The sequence below is a fragment of the Maylandia zebra genome, linkage group LG7, assembly GCF_041146795.1.
Source record: "Maylandia zebra isolate NMK-2024a linkage group LG7, Mzebra_GT3a, whole genome shotgun sequence".
NCBI lineage: Eukaryota > Metazoa > Chordata > Actinopteri > Cichliformes > Cichlidae > Maylandia > Maylandia zebra.
In genome coordinates, this window is record NC_135173.1 from 5,999,866 (window position 1) to 6,019,974 (window position 20,109).

At 40.7% G+C, this 20,109-nt stretch overlaps 1 protein-coding gene across 2 annotated transcripts in view; it reads left to right on the forward strand.

The window, feature by feature from the left end:
- rassf7a (Ras association domain family member 7a) overlaps positions 1–20,109 on the forward strand; it is a 33,495-nt gene extending 13,386 nt beyond the window's left edge. For both annotated transcript variants that reach the window (XM_076885618.1, XM_004563395.4), the window contains exons 2-6: positions 14,368–14,565; positions 15,266–16,194; positions 17,791–17,950; positions 18,042–18,149; positions 19,790–20,109. In XM_076885618.1, the coding sequence (XP_076741733.1) occupies positions 14,463–14,565; positions 15,266–16,194; positions 17,791–17,950; positions 18,042–18,149; positions 19,790–19,821 (1,332 nt within the window). In that variant the 5' untranslated portion in view covers positions 14,368–14,462 and the 3' untranslated portion in view covers positions 19,822–20,109. The remainder of the gene's footprint in view (positions 1–14,367; positions 14,566–15,265; positions 16,195–17,790; positions 17,951–18,041; positions 18,150–19,789) is intronic.

Genomic DNA, 20,109 nt, shown 5'->3' on the forward strand with positions numbered 1-20,109 from the left:
TATTATAGTCATAAGAAAAAGCCACATGTGAAACGTGAAAGGCACTTTTAATTAAACATATTGTGGTTAAAATAAGATCCCTTTATGTTGCTCAAGTGTTTCCAGCTGTCAGTAGAAAGTGACTAAAGCCTGCTTGAATAATGCCATGTGCCACTTAGCATATCCATGATGTAATCGCATCATATTTGCCTCGGCCTAGTGTCTGCCCTTTCACAGCTGCTATAAAAACATTTTCTTTTTTTCCACCTAAATTTCCAGGAAAAGTTTGTCTCACATACATGATTTTATTTTATTTTCCTGTTAAGTAATAGTGACTGAAATGCAGCCCATTAAGACTGCGTTATTATGTTATTATATTAAATCAGATTAGATTACTGCAGTCACTTCAAAGCCATTTCCAAGCAGCTGCTCTTCATGGCTAAAATTGTGCTTCTATATATGCGATATCACTTAAAAATAACGCATACAAATAGTTTGAAAGTAGAGCTGCATTATGACTTTGGTTGTGTGTACAGGAAAATGTAAGATGTCCCATTAAAAAAGAGGAAGTTGGTGGACATGCACAGCTCATTTGTCTGGTGCAAAAAAATCAAGCGATTATAAAGGAAACGATCAATGTTGGTTCAAAACATCATTCGAATTGTTGCCAGGTGCATTTATTTATGTCATTTTTTAATGTCACTACAGGAGGTACAAAGTTGCTAAGTTCCCAACAATAAAAAGAAGTTGTGAGCAAGTGGAGCAGGGCTTTGGTTGCAGATACAAAAGAAAGTTTTGGCACCAAACTGTGGCCTCTGTTTACGTAAAACTATGAATAAATAACTCTATTGTACTATGAACATATGTGAAGGCATATCTGCTGAAGGTTTGAAACCATATTAAGTCGTAGCACTTGCCTCGATGTTTTCAACTTCAACGGCTATATTTTTGCAGCAATTTTTTATTAATATGCAACAATAGCCAAAGGGAAGAGTATCCAGTTTATCATCACCAAGGTAAAGCCGGCTGAGCGGCAGGTTTAAGAAAATATTAATGCTAATGTTTAAAACTTTCACTGCTGCATGGCCCGGTGGTAGGAACTCTGTTATGAACTATATAAATGGTATTATCTCATCCTTTGAAATATTTTCAAATGAGATAATGTGATTTAAAAGGCGGTATACTCCCTATTCCTAGGAATGCATCATAAAACGTTCAACTTTTATTCTCAGCCTTATTTTCTCTCTGCTACCCTTCAAGTCTCCATCAAGTGCTTAGATATTTCTTATTTTCTGTCACATGAATGAGCCTTTTTAGCATTGAGACAGTAGAGTGTCCTGTGAGAGTGGTTGTGCCTTGTTCTCTGCAGTGTTATTTTTAATGCTCTTTTCCTGCTTGAATACACAGATGGACTCCTCTTCTAGAATAGTCCGTCTGTCTCTCTCCGTCTCTGTCAGTGTGTCTGTCTGTCACTCAGCTCACATGGCAAGGAAGGCAAGCCTGCCCATGCACAGCAAGATATCTCTTGGGATTCTTGATGGGAACTTTCGAAGTCATCCTTCATGCTGTGAAGCGTCTGAATTTCTCACAGTCCTTATCAGTAGCATTTCCGTACTCCTGCCGATGCACTCAGGTGCAGATGTAATTGGAAACTCTACGGCCACATGTTGGTGAAATAATATTTTTGCATGTATGAGGCTGTGATTATTTTCAGGCGGGTGGTTTGAGCCACTTTTTCGTCTTTTCCGATAAAACTGTCTTTCTTTCTCGTGTGTTGCTGTGCTTACCTCACTTGCTCTCTCCTGTACTTTTCCGTGCGTCCTTCCCCCTGCTTGTGCAATGTGACGGAAGGTAATGCTGTGCCTTGCTCATGTCGGATCCATTAGGGATGAAAGCACACTGCAGTGATAAAAGATTGATCCAGTACTTCTTGCATCACATCCCTCACATCTTGCTCCCTTATCCTCCCTCACACCCCTCTTTCCAATCCAAAGTCAACCCAGTTTTCAATTTATCAAATCATTTGTACTCCTCTAAATAAATCATCCTCACCGAGTTTACTATGGCAGACGTTTTCCCACAGGATTTCATAAAGGAGAACACAGTCTTGTAGGATGCTGTAGAGTCTTACAAGTTCTCACTTATGAAATTTTCTCGATGGTGTGTTTATTTAAAAAAAGAAAAAATTGGGACGGCTCTGTTTCAGTGTCTCCTTTCTTTAGTGTTCTTGCTGTATCGGGTAGGATAGTATGTACTTTGCTAGAAGAACCAGTGAGAGACTGGCATCCAGCCCAACACACACACACACACACACACACACACACACACACACACACACACACACACACACACAGGCCTTTTCTTCGCCTGTTTTATCTGAAGAGGCAAAGACAAACACAGCAGACCGGTAGTTTCAGCAGAGAGGTTATAATTACTGAGAGGAAGGGAGGATTTAAAAAAGGAATTTCACTGTGGCTCTGTTTTGAGATTTTTTAGAAACCTCTCTTTTCAAGAGCACCTGGCTTTTTACTTTTTATGTGTGAGTTGTAAAGCTGTACAGAAATTTGTGGACTGATTATAAACAAGTGTTGAAGTCTTTTGATCCTTGAAGTTGGAGAGGCATTTCCCTGAGGCAGTGAGGCTTTTTTGTTTTTTATGCCAACTTTTCTGAATTGTGCTTACTTTTGTCCTCAGTTATCCCTTTCAGGGGAAGCTGTTGAAATAATTCGAGGTCACCGAGTGACACAAATAGCCACAATCTCCCTTCATTCATCTAACATGTTCAGGTCAGAGGTTACCTAAAGCCATCTACTCTCAGAACCATGCAGACTTGGTCCACCTTAGGATATGTTCCCAAGTAAGCCCAGCTGGCTATAAAGTTCATCTGAGTCAATGTTTTCATGTCTTATCAGGATAAACTTCTTGTGACATTGTCAAACCAATAGCGTCTTATTTCCTGTCGCTATTTGACACCAGTGGCAGGTTACTGTTGCTGAGGTAATGAACAATCTGTGTCTGTTTGTAGGCTTGAGACGCATGGACAGACACTCAATGTGTAGTCATTATACTGCGGTAAACATCTTATTCCCGCTAGGATGGTCATGTGACCGTTTGTGTTTGTGTGAATCTGTGAATATGTGTGAGAGTGAGCGAGCAAGCAGCAAGTTGCTCCCTTGCTGAACCAGCCATGCTATACCGATTCTCTGCACACAGAGCTCTCTGGGCAGTAAATAACACGGTGCCTCAGCCGGGGGACCTGGAAAGGTCCACGAGGGGGGTCAAGACTCCAACAAGAAAGCGAAAAAAATATCTGCCTCTGGGAGCAGAGATAGTAAATCATCATATAGGACAGGAGAGAGGCAGGTGGATCTGACAGATTTGCCCGTCATGCTGAGAGGCTTGACGGTAGACCTGTCATTGAATGTTGATATGGTAGATCAAGCATAAAACATGCAAAACAAACCACCATTGCTCATGGGTAGATGTAGGTAAAACAAAAATTCTCTGGAAACTTTTGGTCTGAGAGATTCGCTTATACATCCTCTTATAAATACACCAAACATGACAACATTACAGCCTATACATAATATTGCTACTTCATTTTGATTGAAGTACAAAAACAGGTTCTAAGTAAACAAAGTTACAAGAGTCTAATGATCCTGTAAGCCAGAGGTAGGCAACTCTAGGCCTCGAGGGCCGGTGTCCTGCAGGTTTTAGATATCTCCCTGTGTCAACACACCTGAATCAAGTGGTTAGTTCATTCCCAGGCCTCTGGAGAACTTCAAGAAATGTTGGGGAGGTAATTTAGCCATTTTAATCAGCTGTGTTGGATCAAGAACACATCTAAAACCTGCAGGACACCAACACTTGAGCCCTGGAGTTGCCTACTCTTGCTGTAAGCAGTATCAGTACGTTTCATGCAACCCTATGGAGTTGAGTCTTCATCACCTGTACAGTTTACTTTACTGCACTTCCTTTAACCCTGTGACAGAGACACCAAAACTGGTCCTTTATTTCATCCAGAGCGATAAGCAGATATAGGAAAGATACAGACATATTTTCAGCATCAGATTACCGTCATACCTGGGCCCTGCTCCAAGACTTAACTTTACTGAGTTTCCTGGATATCTTATCTGGGTAAAACCCTCAAAAGTGGAGCATGTCATAAGTGTTATTTATAAGATATATATTTTTTGTAAGTTTTATTTTGATATATCTCACATTTGGTATTTCCATCTTTATGCTTGCTACTTTTAATATTCCTTCATTAAGAAACACCTCGTCATTGTTCCATCTTGTCCTTGTTGTCCTTGTTATTCCAAAAGGGTAGCTAACATATCTCTCACAAGTATACTCAGCCACAGGATCCTTGTCAGTTTGTGTATATACTTGTGTATCCATACCAAAGATCACCGTGGTGATCATGTGGAAGATCTTAGTCCCAAAGGTGCTCCAAGGATGCTGGAAATCGGCACCCTGCTCTCCTACTTTTTTCTGATGCACACATCCGTCTGCTGCACTGCTCGGGCATCGTCGTTACTCCTCTCAAAGTAATGATGGGGAGAGAAAGTCATGCGTGACACCACCTTCCCATCAAACTATAAATCATCTGAACCTTATGATCTGCTTGCAACACAGGTATTTCATCGTTCACTTTCTGTGCAGTTGAGTATAAAACTCAAAATTATACTATTAAGAGCACTGCGTATAAGAAACAGGTCTGAAAGCTCGTATCAATTTCAATTGTATTGTTTGATCTTCTCTGTACTTACTCAGAGTTTGACTTATCCTGTAAAAATAAGCATATATTTTTAAAGTAAGGTATCTAAAAATGTAGCGTGTTTTTTATTTATTTATTTTATTTAAATAGTTAAATATATATATCTTGAATGTACTCCCTAAGTTACTCTGGATCTTTTTTTATCTTTTAATGTTTATTTGCTCCACTCTCTGACTGATGTTTTGTTTGACTCATGTAACATTTAGACCACACACATGTGACATCGCAGTTCTGTGACGCATTGTAAATACCAAAGTGTTTACCTGTTTAACCCCTTAGGAGCCTTTATCTTAGCGTACACAAATAGCGTCTTTGTGGAATGAATCTCCTTTCCTGCAGATCTTATCTTTGTAGCAAGACTTAACAAGGTCCTGCTGCAATATTCTACCTTTAGTTTTACTTACACACAGCCACACACACGCACACGCACACTCTTGGTTGCTCTCACTCTATGGCTGTGCTGTATTCCTAGCTAAAGGCCAGGCATGTTGAAACTCCCTAGGTAAATACTGTAAAGGTGTGAGGATGAATGTTTTGCATAGCTGAAGGTCCTTAGCGATGGAATAACATGTTAATTTGTACAGCTGGTGGCTGCTTCTCAAACTTTCTGGCTGTCTTTCAATGATTGTCACGGTCGGGACCCAGCTTTCAGTTTCAAAGTCGAGTCTAATCAAAACCAGCAGTGAATGGACTGCATTAGCTATAGTAGTCACATGGGAACTGCCCATGTAATGTTCACGGCCTGTAAAAAGAGACAAGTGGAATTCCTCACTTTGATCTGTGAAAACATGCTTCACACAGAGAGATGTATGTGCTGGAGTTGTGTGTTTTTTGTTGTAATAGTTCATCCCTGTGCAAGAATGAGCACCTGCTGTATCCTTAAGTAATAACTGCCTCACCTAACAGGCAAACAGACCTGTGATGGACGGGTGTGTTGATAATGATGATCTGATGCTTTGAGATTTCTTTTGTGCTATTTTTGTTGCTGCAACACAGATATAGATATATAGATATAGATATATAGAGATATAGATATATAGATAGTAGAGGTGGGAATCACCATACATCCCACGATACGATATTATCACAATACTTAACGCACGATATGATATTATTGCGTTTTTTGTTTTGTTTTGTTTTGTTTTTTAAATATCTGCGATATTCAGATTCTGTAAATAAAGGTAAACTTTATCAATATTCATTTTATCTAATATTAAAGTCTCGCACTCAGTCTTTCTCTCATTTCAGTCAGTTTTATTGTTGACAAACGGAACGGTTTGTATTACATACTAGTCCAACTTAACTGAATGCAACCATCTGGTACAATTATAGCTATTCTGAACTATGCAATTTATGAAAACTATGCAGCCCCTTCAGCAACTGAAGAATTTGAAAGTAAATTAAAACAAAATATAATTTTACATTAAATAAAAAAGTTTTAAACTTAATTAAAATAAAACATGTCTTAAATTAAAATAAGTAAACTGTCATGTTTATTGCTGCCAAAAAAAGTTAAACACATTTGGACAGTGAAGGAATGTCAAGATTCTTGCTCAGAAAAAGGATCAACATGCTCTGAAGTCAGAGCACAAAAACTTTTTTTGTAACAAAATATCGTTTTCTGCTGTCCCTGTATCGATACATTATTAGCAAACAAAATATCACGATACTACACGGTATCGATTTTTCCCCCACCCCTAATAGATAGATATATAATTTTTTTTTTCTTCAAACTTGAGCAACTAATGGTAACTCCCTTCAGCTTATATAAGGACTGACGAGTGTATGTTGCATCATGGATTGCATGGACTTAGTAGAGTGTGATGAACAAAACACCACCTCTCTCAGTTCGGAGGCTCTAAAGTCAAAGGAGTTACTAATTCCATGTACTTTAAATACAGTTAATCATATCAAATGATAAAAAGTAATTAGACAGGGCTCAATACTTAATTATAAAGATTGCATGTTGTCAACCCTAATCATTGTTTTGCTCTTTTGCATTCGAGGCCTTATTCTGATTTTGCTTTAAGATCTAGGAAAAAAACAACAACGAGAAAACAAAAAAACAAGAGTAAATAATTGATATGAGCAGACATGGAAGCGACCTTTAAATTACTAATGAGTTTAGCGTCAAACTTGTGACACTGGAGGATAGCTTTCCTCCTCAATGGCACATGCATGGGCACATGGGCACATAAATAACATGTGCTGGAAAATTCAAGACTACAAATTTTCCACTTATGTACTGTGTAAATTGCATTTGTTAAATTAGTGGGTTCAAGCATAATCATTTTTGAGTCAGGCTCCCTGGTGTCTATACTTATTCTCATGTAACGTATTATTTAGTCTATCTGCTAACTGAATATCTTCTTCTGCGTGTCTGTTCGTAGGCTATATATGACCATGTACTTATTGCGCATCCTATATAAGTGGGTCTGCCACTACTATGTGTTTTATATGAGTTTGGCTGGGAACAGAGTGATATCCTCCTTCCCTGGCAAGCACTGCTGAGTCAGGTTGGGAGTATATAATTACATATGGGTACCCATCAGCAGTCAGAAAGTCTTCTTCTATGGCTCACCCAACAATATAAACTCCTGTGCTTGCAGGGCTCAGCTTGCAGGCAACCAAACCAGTCATCCTGAGCTGAGCTCTCAGTGGAGGCCAGCTTTGCTTGACCTCTCATTGGCTATGTGAAAAGGACTTTATTATCATTCTCACCATTAGCTGCTGGCTCTATGGGCAGATCCATGAGTCAGCGCAAACAAATATGTCCCCTGTAATGTATTCACCTCCGCTCGGCTTCCAGGCTTGAAGCAAATAAGTGAATGGCGACTGCCAAATCAGGTATGAGTAAGTATTCATCACAGTGCGGTGAATAATGCAGTATTGTTGTATTGCGGCCAGGCCTGTGTAAACTATTGTGGCCACGTGCTTATAGGTGTCTAGTTTATTGGCTTACAGTGAAATCCAAAATTGTGCCACGAGTTCTTTAAATTTCCAGAGTAGAATAATAAAAGCAAAACCTACTTTCTTGGGCCATCGGTCCATTTTGTTTTCATCGCTTTTCAAATTCATAATCGCGCTAGGATTGGAGCCTCTCCAGGCTGGTGTTGGGCGAGAATTTGTAATTTCAAGAACTGAATTTGAACAAATGTTCTTTGTATGACATCTACATATGCTCTTCCTCCCTTGTGGTTAAGGGCAGGTTACGATTTGTCACTGTGAGTGCTGCTGGTGATTCACGGTGAGTGGGATTTTACACTAAGTGCTGTTTTTACACAGTGTGACTGCAGGGGTATTGACTGCCAAGGGTGATGGCAAGACTCTGAACGGCCATTTCAAGGTGTCCTTCAAGTGGAAGTAATTGAGTTTAAGCTGTAAACTCTCACTGATCATCAGTTGCATGCTTAACGCAAGGACAGCTTGTATTTTATTTTAGATATATGTATGATGCAGTGAGTTGCACCATCTGATTTAGAGTTAACATTTAAAAAAGAGCAAAGCAAATGACATAACTAATCTATATCAAGATCAACTTTTTAAATGTGTATAATCACCCTCATGAAGCTCATTTTTAGCAGCTTTTTATAACTACTCTGATTCTATTAATACTATATTGTTTCCTATATTTGCCCTTGCAAAGGTTCTGCCTGTGTTAATGAACCACTGATCCACTTTCACTGAGATTTCACACTTGGATTAGGTAATCATTATAATGGAGAAGGCTAAAAGGCTGGAGTGACAGATCCCTGTATGGAAGTATGACAACCAAAGCTTATTAATGCTGTTTCTGATTCTTTTGCGCTCAGTCATTAGCATGTCAATGGAGTAGAAACACAGGCAGACAGGGGGCATTTTCAAAAGGGCTTGTCAGTAACAAGCACTTGGACTTTTTTCTGAGAAATATTTACCAAAATAATGTACTGTGAAAAACTGCATTATTCATCACGTGTGTTGAAGCTTCACTGAAGCTTTGCTAGTAGAAACCCAGGCAATTGTTCAGTCTCTAATCAGCAAACATCGTGTCTGGAGCCTGGCCCTGGACTGTGAGGAAGAAGTGTCACCATCAGTGTCACACATAATTTTACACATAAGGCTACCCTAATGCTCGCATTAAATTAAATGTGACTTTGCAAGAGGAAACCAATGTTTATTCTCAAAAGTAGAAGAAATGTTTCCATGTGTCACTTACTGACCCTTTTTAGAGTTGCTTTCCTAGCACCTAAACAAACTTATTGACCACTAGTGAGGTGTGTATACATGGAAACTTTAGTGTTAATTTGTGCAGTAGAAGCCCTCACCCCTTGTAAATCTACAGCACTTTCCTCACAATACTCAGTGTGCCTCTGTCTGCTGCTGGCACTTGGTCCCTGCTGATAATAACTTATGCAAAGGAGTTGCTGGTGTCCGTTGGAGAATTTAGAAAGCGTTTCTTACATGTTTTCATCATGTAAGGTTTGGAAGGAGCTCTGTTAAAGATACAATCGCTGCTGATAAATACATGAGGCTAGGCTAGGCTTGTTAGCGTTATTAATTTAAAGCAACTCCCTGAATACCTTCTAATTGTGCCTGAAGGCTGAGTTGATCTGGGATTGCACAGATGTTTTATCCAGTACAGTACAGTTCAATCCCAGAGGCAACTTTTAGTTAAAAATGTGCAGGTGGAAGAAGAGAGATTTAAATGTATGGGTACTGGGACTACTAATGATTTTTTTTTTCTCTTTAAATTCAGTTGCTTTTTCCGTCATAGTTCTCCTGTTCAGATATGACCTATCATTGGCCTTATCAGTGAATACATGAACAGTTTAATGTGTAAATTAAGAACATTTCCATTTTTTAGTTTGTGTCCGTTGCAACTCTTTTGCAGCCAGTGTGCAAGACAATTGAGATTTCAACATGTAAAACCAGTTCTATTTGCTGAGGCTAAAGAACACTTTTCTGCCACTGTGAACAATTTTTAGTGCTGTTCTCAACTGATTGTGTCATAGAACTTTTTGTTCTCATCTTTCTGTGGAACATAACCTGTGCTGACGTAGTAGATACTGAAAAATGAAATAGGAGGAGGTGTGACAAAGAATGCGAAACAAGGAAGCCAGGCAGAATGAAATAAAATATCTGTATTCCATTTTATTGGTGGTAACAGTGCTTATCTGTGGTAACACTCCAGAATGGCAGTAAAAGCTGGTGTGTCAGACGACTCAGCGATGCCAGAGGCCACAAAAGAGACAGCATTGTCTGCTGAGTGTAGAACCAGAGCAACAATAGTCTCTCTGCAGTTTAGATGAGACCAGGCTGTTCTGTGCCAGCGTGTTGCTATCTCTTTGAGTGTTTGTCTTTGCCAACCTGGAACAGAGTGGCACTGAGGGCCTAGCTTCTCCCAGTACTCTTAATTGTCCTTTAACAACAATATTTATCCTATTATATACATGTAAAAAAGCGTGGGACAGGGTCTTATTTCCCCTGCGTATACTGATAGGGATAAATGTTTGCATGCATTTGTTGCTACGATCCATTGACAAATGCGATGTAAACTCTGCCCTTTACTCCTGCCATTGTTCCTCAGACTCGTGTTGCTGCCCTTACTCAGAGCTGGAGCAGATTCTTATAAAGATAAGCCTACACGGTCTGTCTTCTTTTTGTGAACTCCCAAACATATACAGGCATGCATTCCCAACCTTTGACCACTGCATGTGCATGACACAGGGTTGTGTACTGCCCCTGCACACACACTCACATTCATATTACACACCCACACGTAGCCTTGAGCATTTAGGAGCTCTAGTACATTATTAACCCTGCTTGGAATTTTTCTGCAAAGCTTTTGTTTCTGCAGGTTTCCTAATATTGTGTATGACTAACAGAAATGACTTGTTTAGACCTTTAGAAAGGAAATTGAAGGTTAAGGTGTGTCTGCCCAGCTGCATCAAACCAAGTGCATTGTGCTTGAGTGTCAGCTTTTATGTCTTTACATGTCTTGTGTGTTTATATGTATGTAGGAAAAAAGGGGATTTGGAGATTGGGTGTCTTTCAAAACACTTGATTCCTGTCTGAGCAGCCTCAAATGTTTGAACTTTAGGGGGGGGGGTTTGGGTCCTTGTGACGTAAATGTCGTCATCGGACCACGACCAAGGTGGTCGATTGACAGCGTGGACTCGTTTGTGGAGAATTTACATTACAATGCACCAACTACGCATGCGTCCAGGCAGCAAATTTCAAGCGGACTTCAAAGAAGTATAACAGGAGTGGCTAACTCGGTCTTCTGGTCTCCCGCTGTCCGTATATGCAACCAAGTATAATCTAGGCTTTAAGTTCCCATCAGTTCACAGCTTGAGACAGATCAAGCCTTGTGTATTTGCAGTGCTGTGATAAAAGCCACTTTTTCTTTTAGTCAAATTTACAAAGCAGATGGGAGACCTGTATTGAAGAGACACAAACAGAGGCATAGACAGGGTGATGAAAGACACAAAGCAGGTTTGCTAGATGGATGAGTGATAATAAGGGTGGCACATTTTCTCTACCACTCTCTTTTTTTTTTTAAAACTGTCAGCATTTTTTCTTACATATTCGTTGGCTTTCTCATTTATGCACTGTCACTGTCTTTTTTTATCTTTCATTATATAAAAATGACTTATGTGTATTCCTTGTGAAATTCACCAGATGAGCTCCTCAAGTGGCTCTTTTGTGAGTGTGTTCTTATCTGAGCTTGGAGTCAGAGATTATTGATTACTGTTTATTTCTCTTCAGGGGATTTGTGACTGGTCAGAGTTTCAGTGAAAATTGCAACCTGTTTTTTGTCATGGGTAAAGTTGGGTATGTGGTGGTGTATTATTATTATTTTTTCCATTAGAATTGGGTAGGGTGGGTCAATGTGAGTTTAAGGTGTACGGTTGGAATTTAATTCCCATGTGGGGACAAAACTGATTCGTAACACTAAAAACATTTACTTTTCTGTTGCTGCAGCAACTACACAACAGGAGAGTCACTTCCTACATTTAGAATGAGTCACTCACGCGGATTCATTAACCTTGATAGTTTGCCAAGTGAAGCGTTGGAGAATGTTGAGTACATTTAAGCTTAATTATTTATGTTTTCGTTGTCTTTTATTCCTGCTGATTTACAAGCTTTTGTTGTCCTTTCTGCCTTATTAGGTGTAATAGTGAAGTAATAAAGCTCACAAAGTAAAATAAATGAAGGATGACTCTGAGTGATTGCCTTCACACCACCATCTGCTCAGCTGTGAATGCTACTCTGCTGCATGTGCTGCCAGACAGTCCTGAGATTATTGGAAACAGTGGATTTGCTGCCTGAATAACTATTGCCAACTGGACTCTGTTCTACAAGACACACATAAGATGTGTGTCAGGCAATATATAAGGCAGCTGATATCTGTAATAGGCTAAAATCAGGCTCTAGCATGTTTAGAGGCTCATAACATGTGCACAGCAAACTGCAGCTGGTGTTTGTCCATAGCATTTGCATATTTATGTGTTATATTGTCAGTGTATTCCCACTCTTTATCTTTGGTGATTTTAGTCCATGTTTTTAATGGTACCTTTGGTTCTCCTCCTCCTGTTTTTCCACGAGAACTGACACAGGACTCCAGAGCTGTTCTGAGAAAATGAGCTGGGTCAGGCGGATGTCTGGTTGTCAGTGTTGCTCTGCCTTTGACAAAAAGAATAGACAGCAACCTGAGACTAACAGGCCCGTTTGTTTCCTGTTAGTTTATCACATTTCACTAGCCAGGAGGTACAAGAGCTAAATATCATGGGAGAGTGACATTCTGTGCTGGGAGATGTTTCTGTGTTTGTATTCTCATTTAATCTGATTGTTATGGTGCATAAAAATCTTGGATGTCTAATGTAGGAAGTTTTAGATGAGGTGCTGCGAAGAAGTTGCAGAATAAGCCTTAATGTCAAGAGCTCAACCTCTCCTTTAGCTCCGTTTCTGTTTCTCTCAGGGTTGTTTCCGATCCATGATGGTGCCTTCCTATAAATTAAAGTTTGGTTTCCAGCCTTTAGTTTTCATTCCCATGCTTGAAAATGAATGTTTCTTCAAGTTCATATGTATGTGTTCATAAAAAGCCTCAGAGCTAAAATAAACGATTGTCTACACATTCTGTCAACCTGTTAAGCTTGATTGTGCATTACAACATAGCACACCGTGTGCCCACTCAAAGAAGAGCGTTGACATCTTTGCTTGCGTTGACATTTCTGGCGTTGGAGTTTGATAAGCACTCCCTTTTTCATATCAGGTTTCATTCCAGATGAAATCATCATACACGTTTCATCCAAATAATTTTTACCTCGTGTGATCATCCATCACTATCTCCCGCTTTATTTCCTATGATCTCATTGTATGTGATCAATCTCTAAGCTATGTGTTTTGGTGCCACATTCTGGGATGCTGTTGCCACATCCATCGGGTCTGTGATGCTGTTTAGATGCCAAACAAATGGTAAATGGCCTGTATTTGTATTTGCCGGGGAGCAGAGTTCTTGTTTGGCATCTAAACAGCGCAGAAGTAATGGTAGTGTGGACCAGGCAGGTCAGAGGAAGGGTGGGGCGAGGCCTTTGTTACGAAAAACAGGAATTCTTCCGGCTGGAAGATGAAGTCAGTGCATTCCTCCAGAGCAGCTCCCAATAGTCAGTGGAGCATTGAAGGAAGGCCATGGTGAATGCTGGGGCTCAGTTTTAAACACCTCCCATTGAAAACCAGAGAGACAGACAGAAAGAGAACACCATCTGTCACACTGTTTGGTAAAGAGTTGCCTTTTACCCACCTAGGCTACACTTGCTGTGCCAAGTCCTTACAGATAACTCTGCCTGAGGCCTTTTTATGTGTACGACAGTGTTTTATTACCTTGTTTTGAAGTGTAGCTGTAAAAGTACAGACTGACAGCAGGACTGCACATAATGAAATTTCTTTAGGTTAAACCTGCTGCCTGGACGTGTTTTAGACTACCCGCTGATCAACTGTGGAAGTCTGATGAAACCTACTTGTGGTCCTGCTGAGGCCCGTCAAACTGAACACACGTACACACATTTGTTCCATCTCTCCTGCTATGTTTCGTACACTCCCAAACACCCTCTTCAAAACATAGACACACTTGAGTTGCTCCACTTTCCCTGTCTGTTCCCCTTGGCACTAAGCTATCATAACGGCTTTGAAGGAGGGCAGCAGAGCGTTTAATTGGGTTACAGATTGGCATTTATGCTCCCAGGTCCACACGATACTGCCGGGCTTTTAACTAACCACTGGGAACTTAATAAAACGCCACAACGCTATACCCATCAGCTGCCAGTCTTTTCTAATTCCATGATCCATGTCTCAGCACAGCAGATTTTGGATGTCAGTGCTGTTTGTTGTATAAACTGGTATTTCTACAAAACGTACAGTAAGTGAGGGCAATATGTACTGTACATCAACGCTTTCAATGCATCATGTTTAGGTTATCAACAAGTTGTGTCCCATGTGTTGGTGTTGGATTACATAAGCACATTGAGCTCACGTTTTTGTTTGCTGGGTATTCTTGTTACTTTGGGGAAACTTTGTTACAGTAGCACACCTCTTACTTTCTTCTCTGCTGTTTAATTTTTTTTTCACAGAGTTAGTGCCATGCAGTGGTAAGCTGAGGAAAGCCAAGCTGAACTGATCTGCTCTGAAGACTTTCTTACCCTTCACCGTACCCTATCAGTCCCAGATGGAGCTCAAAGTGTGGGTGGATGGAGTAGTGCGGGTTGTCTGCGGTCTGTCCGAGGAGACTTCCTGTCAGGATGTGGTCATTGCTCTAGCACAGGCCATTGGTAAGTACCTCAAACGTTGTCATCATTTCATGACACCAGCTTATCTTTAAGCCTGCTTAGATAAAAGCTTGGCATTTAGATTTTTATGCATACACAAACAAGTGTACTGAAGCATCGCAGAATTGCCCTCATCCTGTTCTTTATTAACCTTTTTGCTCTCCGCTGACCCAAATCAAGTACGCTGCTGGATTGTCAGCAGGTCAGTTTGAATTTGAGCCGGCACTCTGTCCCTATATCCTCCGGCTTTATTTGAGCTATACGCTGCGGTAGGATTGAACAGAACTCCAGTTTTAGCGCTCTCCTCCTTCTATGAGCAAGCTGCTTGCCAAGTCATTAGGGAGGGTTTGTCCTAATTTCAAGGTCCTTGTGGAAACTTCAGTTTATTTGAACATTTTTCACATGTTGTGTGGCTCTTACGCAGCTGCATTTTATTCCAGTCCACAGAGGCAGAGATTTAGACGTATCAGCATCGTCATAATGCATCTGATGTCATTTGTTCATTATTTAGAATTGGTACGAGGACATAACCCCACAGTTTTATTAAAAATAAAAGAGAGAAGCAACTAAGAATACAAAAAATTTGACTGATGTATATCATTTTTTAGGAATAAAAATATTGGTGTGCTACTTCTTTGTATGGAAATATTTAGGGTAGGAGGTTTTTTATAGTCACTCTTTATTTTTTCTGTCTTTGTCACAGGTCAGACAGGCCGTTATGTTCTTATTCAGCGTCTAAGGGACACAGAAAGGCAGCTGCTGGCCACAGAGAGGCCTCTGGAGTCTCTCGCAAAGTTGGGCCAACATGGCAATGAAGTTCAGTTCTTTCTACGTCGCACTGGCCCCAGCAGCAGTGATGGACCCGGCTCAAAACAAGAGAGACCTAATCCCCTTCCATTGCCTAAGCATCCTGAACCAGAGCCTTTGAAACGTAGCCAGCCTAAAAAAGCCCTGACCTTTAACTTGGGGCCTTCCACCTCTCCTAAGACCAAGGCCAAACAACTTAAGAGGTCTCCACGGGACTCTCCAGAACAAAGAGCCTCCCCCTCTCCTTCATCCAGCCCTCTGTCCCCTCATATGTCATCCCCTTCTCCCTCACTACCTATAGGCCCTTCAAAAGATGAAGTATTCAGGAAAGTTCTTCAGCAACAGGAGAGACTAAGAGCCATTGAGGCCCAGTTAGAAGCCCTAGAGAGGGAGTCACACACCTGGGAGCGTCCCTACCCATCTCCATGTCCCTCACCTCTTTCTGATGCTCGTTTGCAAGACGAGATGGACGCTTTGGAGCAAGCAATGCGAAGGAACCAGGCAGAGCTTGCACATGAGCAGTACTGGGAGGAGGAGCTAAAAGCCGAGGTAGAAAGCGAGCGAGGAATGCGAAGGAAGCTTGGAGAGCTCCATACAAAGCTAGATGACTGTGGACGGCGGCTCCATGAATTCTCAGTTCGCTCTGCTCAGCTGGAGGAAGAGATCCAGCGGGAAACCCAGACACAAGGGAAAGCCACAGGACCTGAGGAGTCGTTTGACGCTGTAAGGGAAGAGTTACAAAGTCGAGAGAGACATGGGACAGAGCTAGAGGAACAGCTATCTGAGACTGACAAGGCTCTGGAGAAAGCAGAGTCTCTGTTGCAGGTAAGGAGAGAGGTCTGTGCTTTAGAAAAAGGGCTGTAACTCCACACAAGCCCTTCTGTTGTCATTTCAGGGGTGCAGTCCATACCCTTTTTTGTATTACTCAAAACAGTATTCATGTTATACACTCCAATAAACAGTACGTCACGAAGCCTCGTGCATATTGATGAAACTGCAGTAATATGATTGCTGAATGCTCATATTCTACCATGTCTGAAAGTGCTTCATTGTCATGAGCTATTTACAACCTAGCTTAACTGGTTTAGCAGGTATCATCTTTTATGTATCGCACTTTCTAAATACGTGGTTACTGACTGTGTTTATATTATGTCGGCTTATATATGCATATTGTATTGTTTATAGATTTAAAAAAAATATTAAAAAGATTTGATTTGTAGAACAAAAGCCTCTTTTATTGGATCTATTTCTCAGCCTCAGCGTGTTGTAGTTTAGAAAGTCAGTTTGCTTTTGGTTGTCTTAGATGTGGCTTCATCAGTTTGAAGTGAAACGTGTGTTTCCTCTATGATAGTGATAGTTCAGTTTTTCAAATCCTCATGCACTGAAAGCCCAGAGTGTCCCATTCTTTGTCCTGTAGGCCACAATAAATATCAAAATATATCGTCACTCATGCTAATGGGGATGCATTTGTCATGAAACATTTTGCTGCGGAACAGAGATTTTTTTTTTTTGGGGGGGGGGGGGGAATTGTACATGCCTGTATAAAAACACCAGGTCATACCAGGTAACCAACAGCACTGTGAGTGCTTATAATCCAAAAGTAGCGCCAAAGGCATTTTGCCACCCAGACAGTAATTGTATGGAGGGAATGAGAAACCAGTATTTCCTGTAAATGAAATATTAACCTGACAGGGTATAATAAACCTCCGTTCGTAGTAATGGAAAGGGTCTATGTCAGCTGATCGGTTGAGGCAGCCAGCCGAGTCTTTAAAGTGTTGGTGGTGATGAGCACAGTGTTCCTGCCATCAGACTAATGGAGGAAGACCTGCAGGTATGAACTGCCTCACCAGAATGTTGTGGTCCAACATCAATTACTCAGAGACACACACTTATTGGCTTGTTTGTGTGCACCTGAGTTCAGTCTGCGAGCCTAAAGGTGATGCCACTGCTTCACAATGTTCTTGAACACCAGCTTTTCAGTAATCTGAAGGCATCTGAAGACAGATTTAAAGGGAAAAAGCAAATGAGCTTTGGCCAGTATCTATTTATAAGTTTGCATCAGGCTGCTTAAATCTGACTGAATCAGAAAAAGTCTCATGGCACTTGTGGTGATTTGATTATTCATTGCAACTGAAACTGTCTAGTGACGTGATGGGCAGTAATCTTAATCAGTGACTGGAAGGGAGACTTTTAGAGTCTAGTGCCCCCTTGTGGTGAAAGCAAAAAACGTTCATTTATAAATGCAGTGATAAATTGTCCCTGCAATTGTGCAGATGGGACATATACCCACTACTAAACATCCTTAAATATGCATCCATACTTGAAAATGTGTAATAGTTTTATATGCTGCACCCACTTTCCTTTACAGGTAAAATACTTGTCTTAGATTTCTCTCACTGATCCACATTCTTCCCATTTCAGGACAAACAGGATGAGCTGGAGGAACTGAATAAGGAGCTGAGGCAGTGTAACCTGCAGCAGTTTATTCAACAGGCGGGTGTCCTGCCTGTTCAAACCAACTCACGCACAGAGCTTCAGGAGCAACTGGAGCAATTTCTACAGGATGGATACAGGGATGGAAGTAAGGAAACAAAACAATCCCTCAAATATTAATATTATGTTATGGTATACTTGATTTGTGTCATCTAAAGATATTTCTTCTTTTAACTCAGATCAGGGTGTAATTCAATTTGAATCTCCACCTCGTCCTACTGCAAAGCAGTTCCTGGGACATCCACGCAACCTTCAAAACCCTCTAGTGTCCAGCCTCAACCCTGAGGGTGTGTATGTGTGAGACCCCGCTGCTTCTCAAGTCCACAACCCTGCTCCTCTCCTGCCCTGCTCTGTCCATCCCTTGGTCCCAGAGCCCCTCACCCCTGCCATATTTTCTACCCCAGCTTGATTGGGTTTCGGGCTACAGCTGTCGTTTATGGTGTTGGGTAGTCGAAGCATCCCTATGGTGGCTGTCCCTGCTGCTTCCCAGCAGCTTTCCTCTGCTCTACATTTAAAGACATAAAGACCTCTATGGCTAATTTTCAGCAGATTCTTGTCCTCAGCTTTTTACAGTATTCTTAGAAGTCCATCCAATTTGTCACATATTCCTGTATGCTTTAACTTTTGTGGGTCTGTTTACTCTGTCAATTTCCCTTACTCCTTGTTCTCCGCATCTTACTATATGCTTCTGTACTAACAGTAGCTGCTTTTGTTATCCTTTAATGCATTTAGGGATTTGCTGCTAACCCTTTTCCCCTCCTCTGTAATAACAGAGTGGCCTTTCCACCCTCGAGTCAATAATCGACTATCAACAGCTGCTTTTCAAAGTATTTCCATGTAACACAGCAATCGCACTGGGAATTACTGTGGCAGGCATTCTGATTGTGTTTGTTGTTTTTGTTTTTTGTTTTTTTACTCTTGACATGAAAATACATGCCACCAATGTAATTTCAGTTTGCCTTTTATGTATGGATACTATTTATAAGAGGGATGTATCTATACAATGCCTTGTACTTTGGTGATGCTTGACCAAAGAGCAAGAGCCTTTTACGAGGGCTCTGCAAAATATATTGCACTGTCCCATTCTCTTCCCATGTGAAGCCTTGGTCCCTGTGTGCCTGCAAAGAAATGGTATCTTCCTGCTCTCTTTCTGGAGACAGTGAATCGTATTTGGTGAGCTTGTATCTCTCGCAAGTCCATTTTTGCCAAACTTCATGCTAAAAGAAGAGATTCATTTCAAAAGTAGTGCCACAGGACCAGGGTTTGTTAAGATGCTTTTCTTTTCCTCCACTGGAATGAATCCGCCTGGTTCCTTTGCTTTCGTCACACTTAACATTTGACCTGTCACAATTCGCACTGTACCTCAGTGTGCTGTAGGTTTAGGATCGGCTTAGTTCACATACGTAGATTCCAATAACAATCATCAATCAAACAAACAATGGGAGCTATCATCCATAAGTGATCCTGCAAACCACCTTAAATCAATATTTATTGTGTCTTAGCACGTAATATCTCATTATATTATCTTTGTATGTGTCTGTTTGCTGACAGGTCAAAGTGACGTGTGTTGAAGTGTGCACTCTCTTTACCTTCTGCTGTGTGATGCGGTTTTCTTTTTGGGGTTATATCAATTCTCTCTCCTTTGGAAACAGACTGCATCCCAGTGCTTGTTATAGACACAGCTTGAAACTGCGTGTGTTCAATAATACTCATCTGACTGCAAAACTACAGTCATGGTGCTCAAACCTTGTGGGAGCAGGAATGAACCCAGTGACTGGGTTTGGGTCTATCTGTGTTTCTCATAGGGTTATGTGAATATCTTGATTGACCCAAATCTCTCGTGTTGTGTCTTAGCTGAAAAGTGTTATTTTTTTCTTTCCCTCAATACAAAGGGATCATCATCCCCATATATTTTTGTGTCTTGCAGTCCTGACATCCCGAGACTCGTCATGGAGATAAAACATGGACCGCAGGGCCAAGGAAAAGTTGTTCACTGTTCTGTCACCATCACCTCTTATTTAACCCTTTCCTTTGTAACGCTCATTTATTTTTTCAATATACCATGATATATATATATATATATATGTGTATATAAATAAGACAAATATATTTACAGAGTTTTCCTACTGTAAACACTGCAGAGTATCTGTATGAAATGTAAAATAATTAGGAACCTTTGACCTAGAGAAATTATTGCAATAACTATGTATTTAAATATAATAAAATGTCCACAGTGTTTTAGATAAA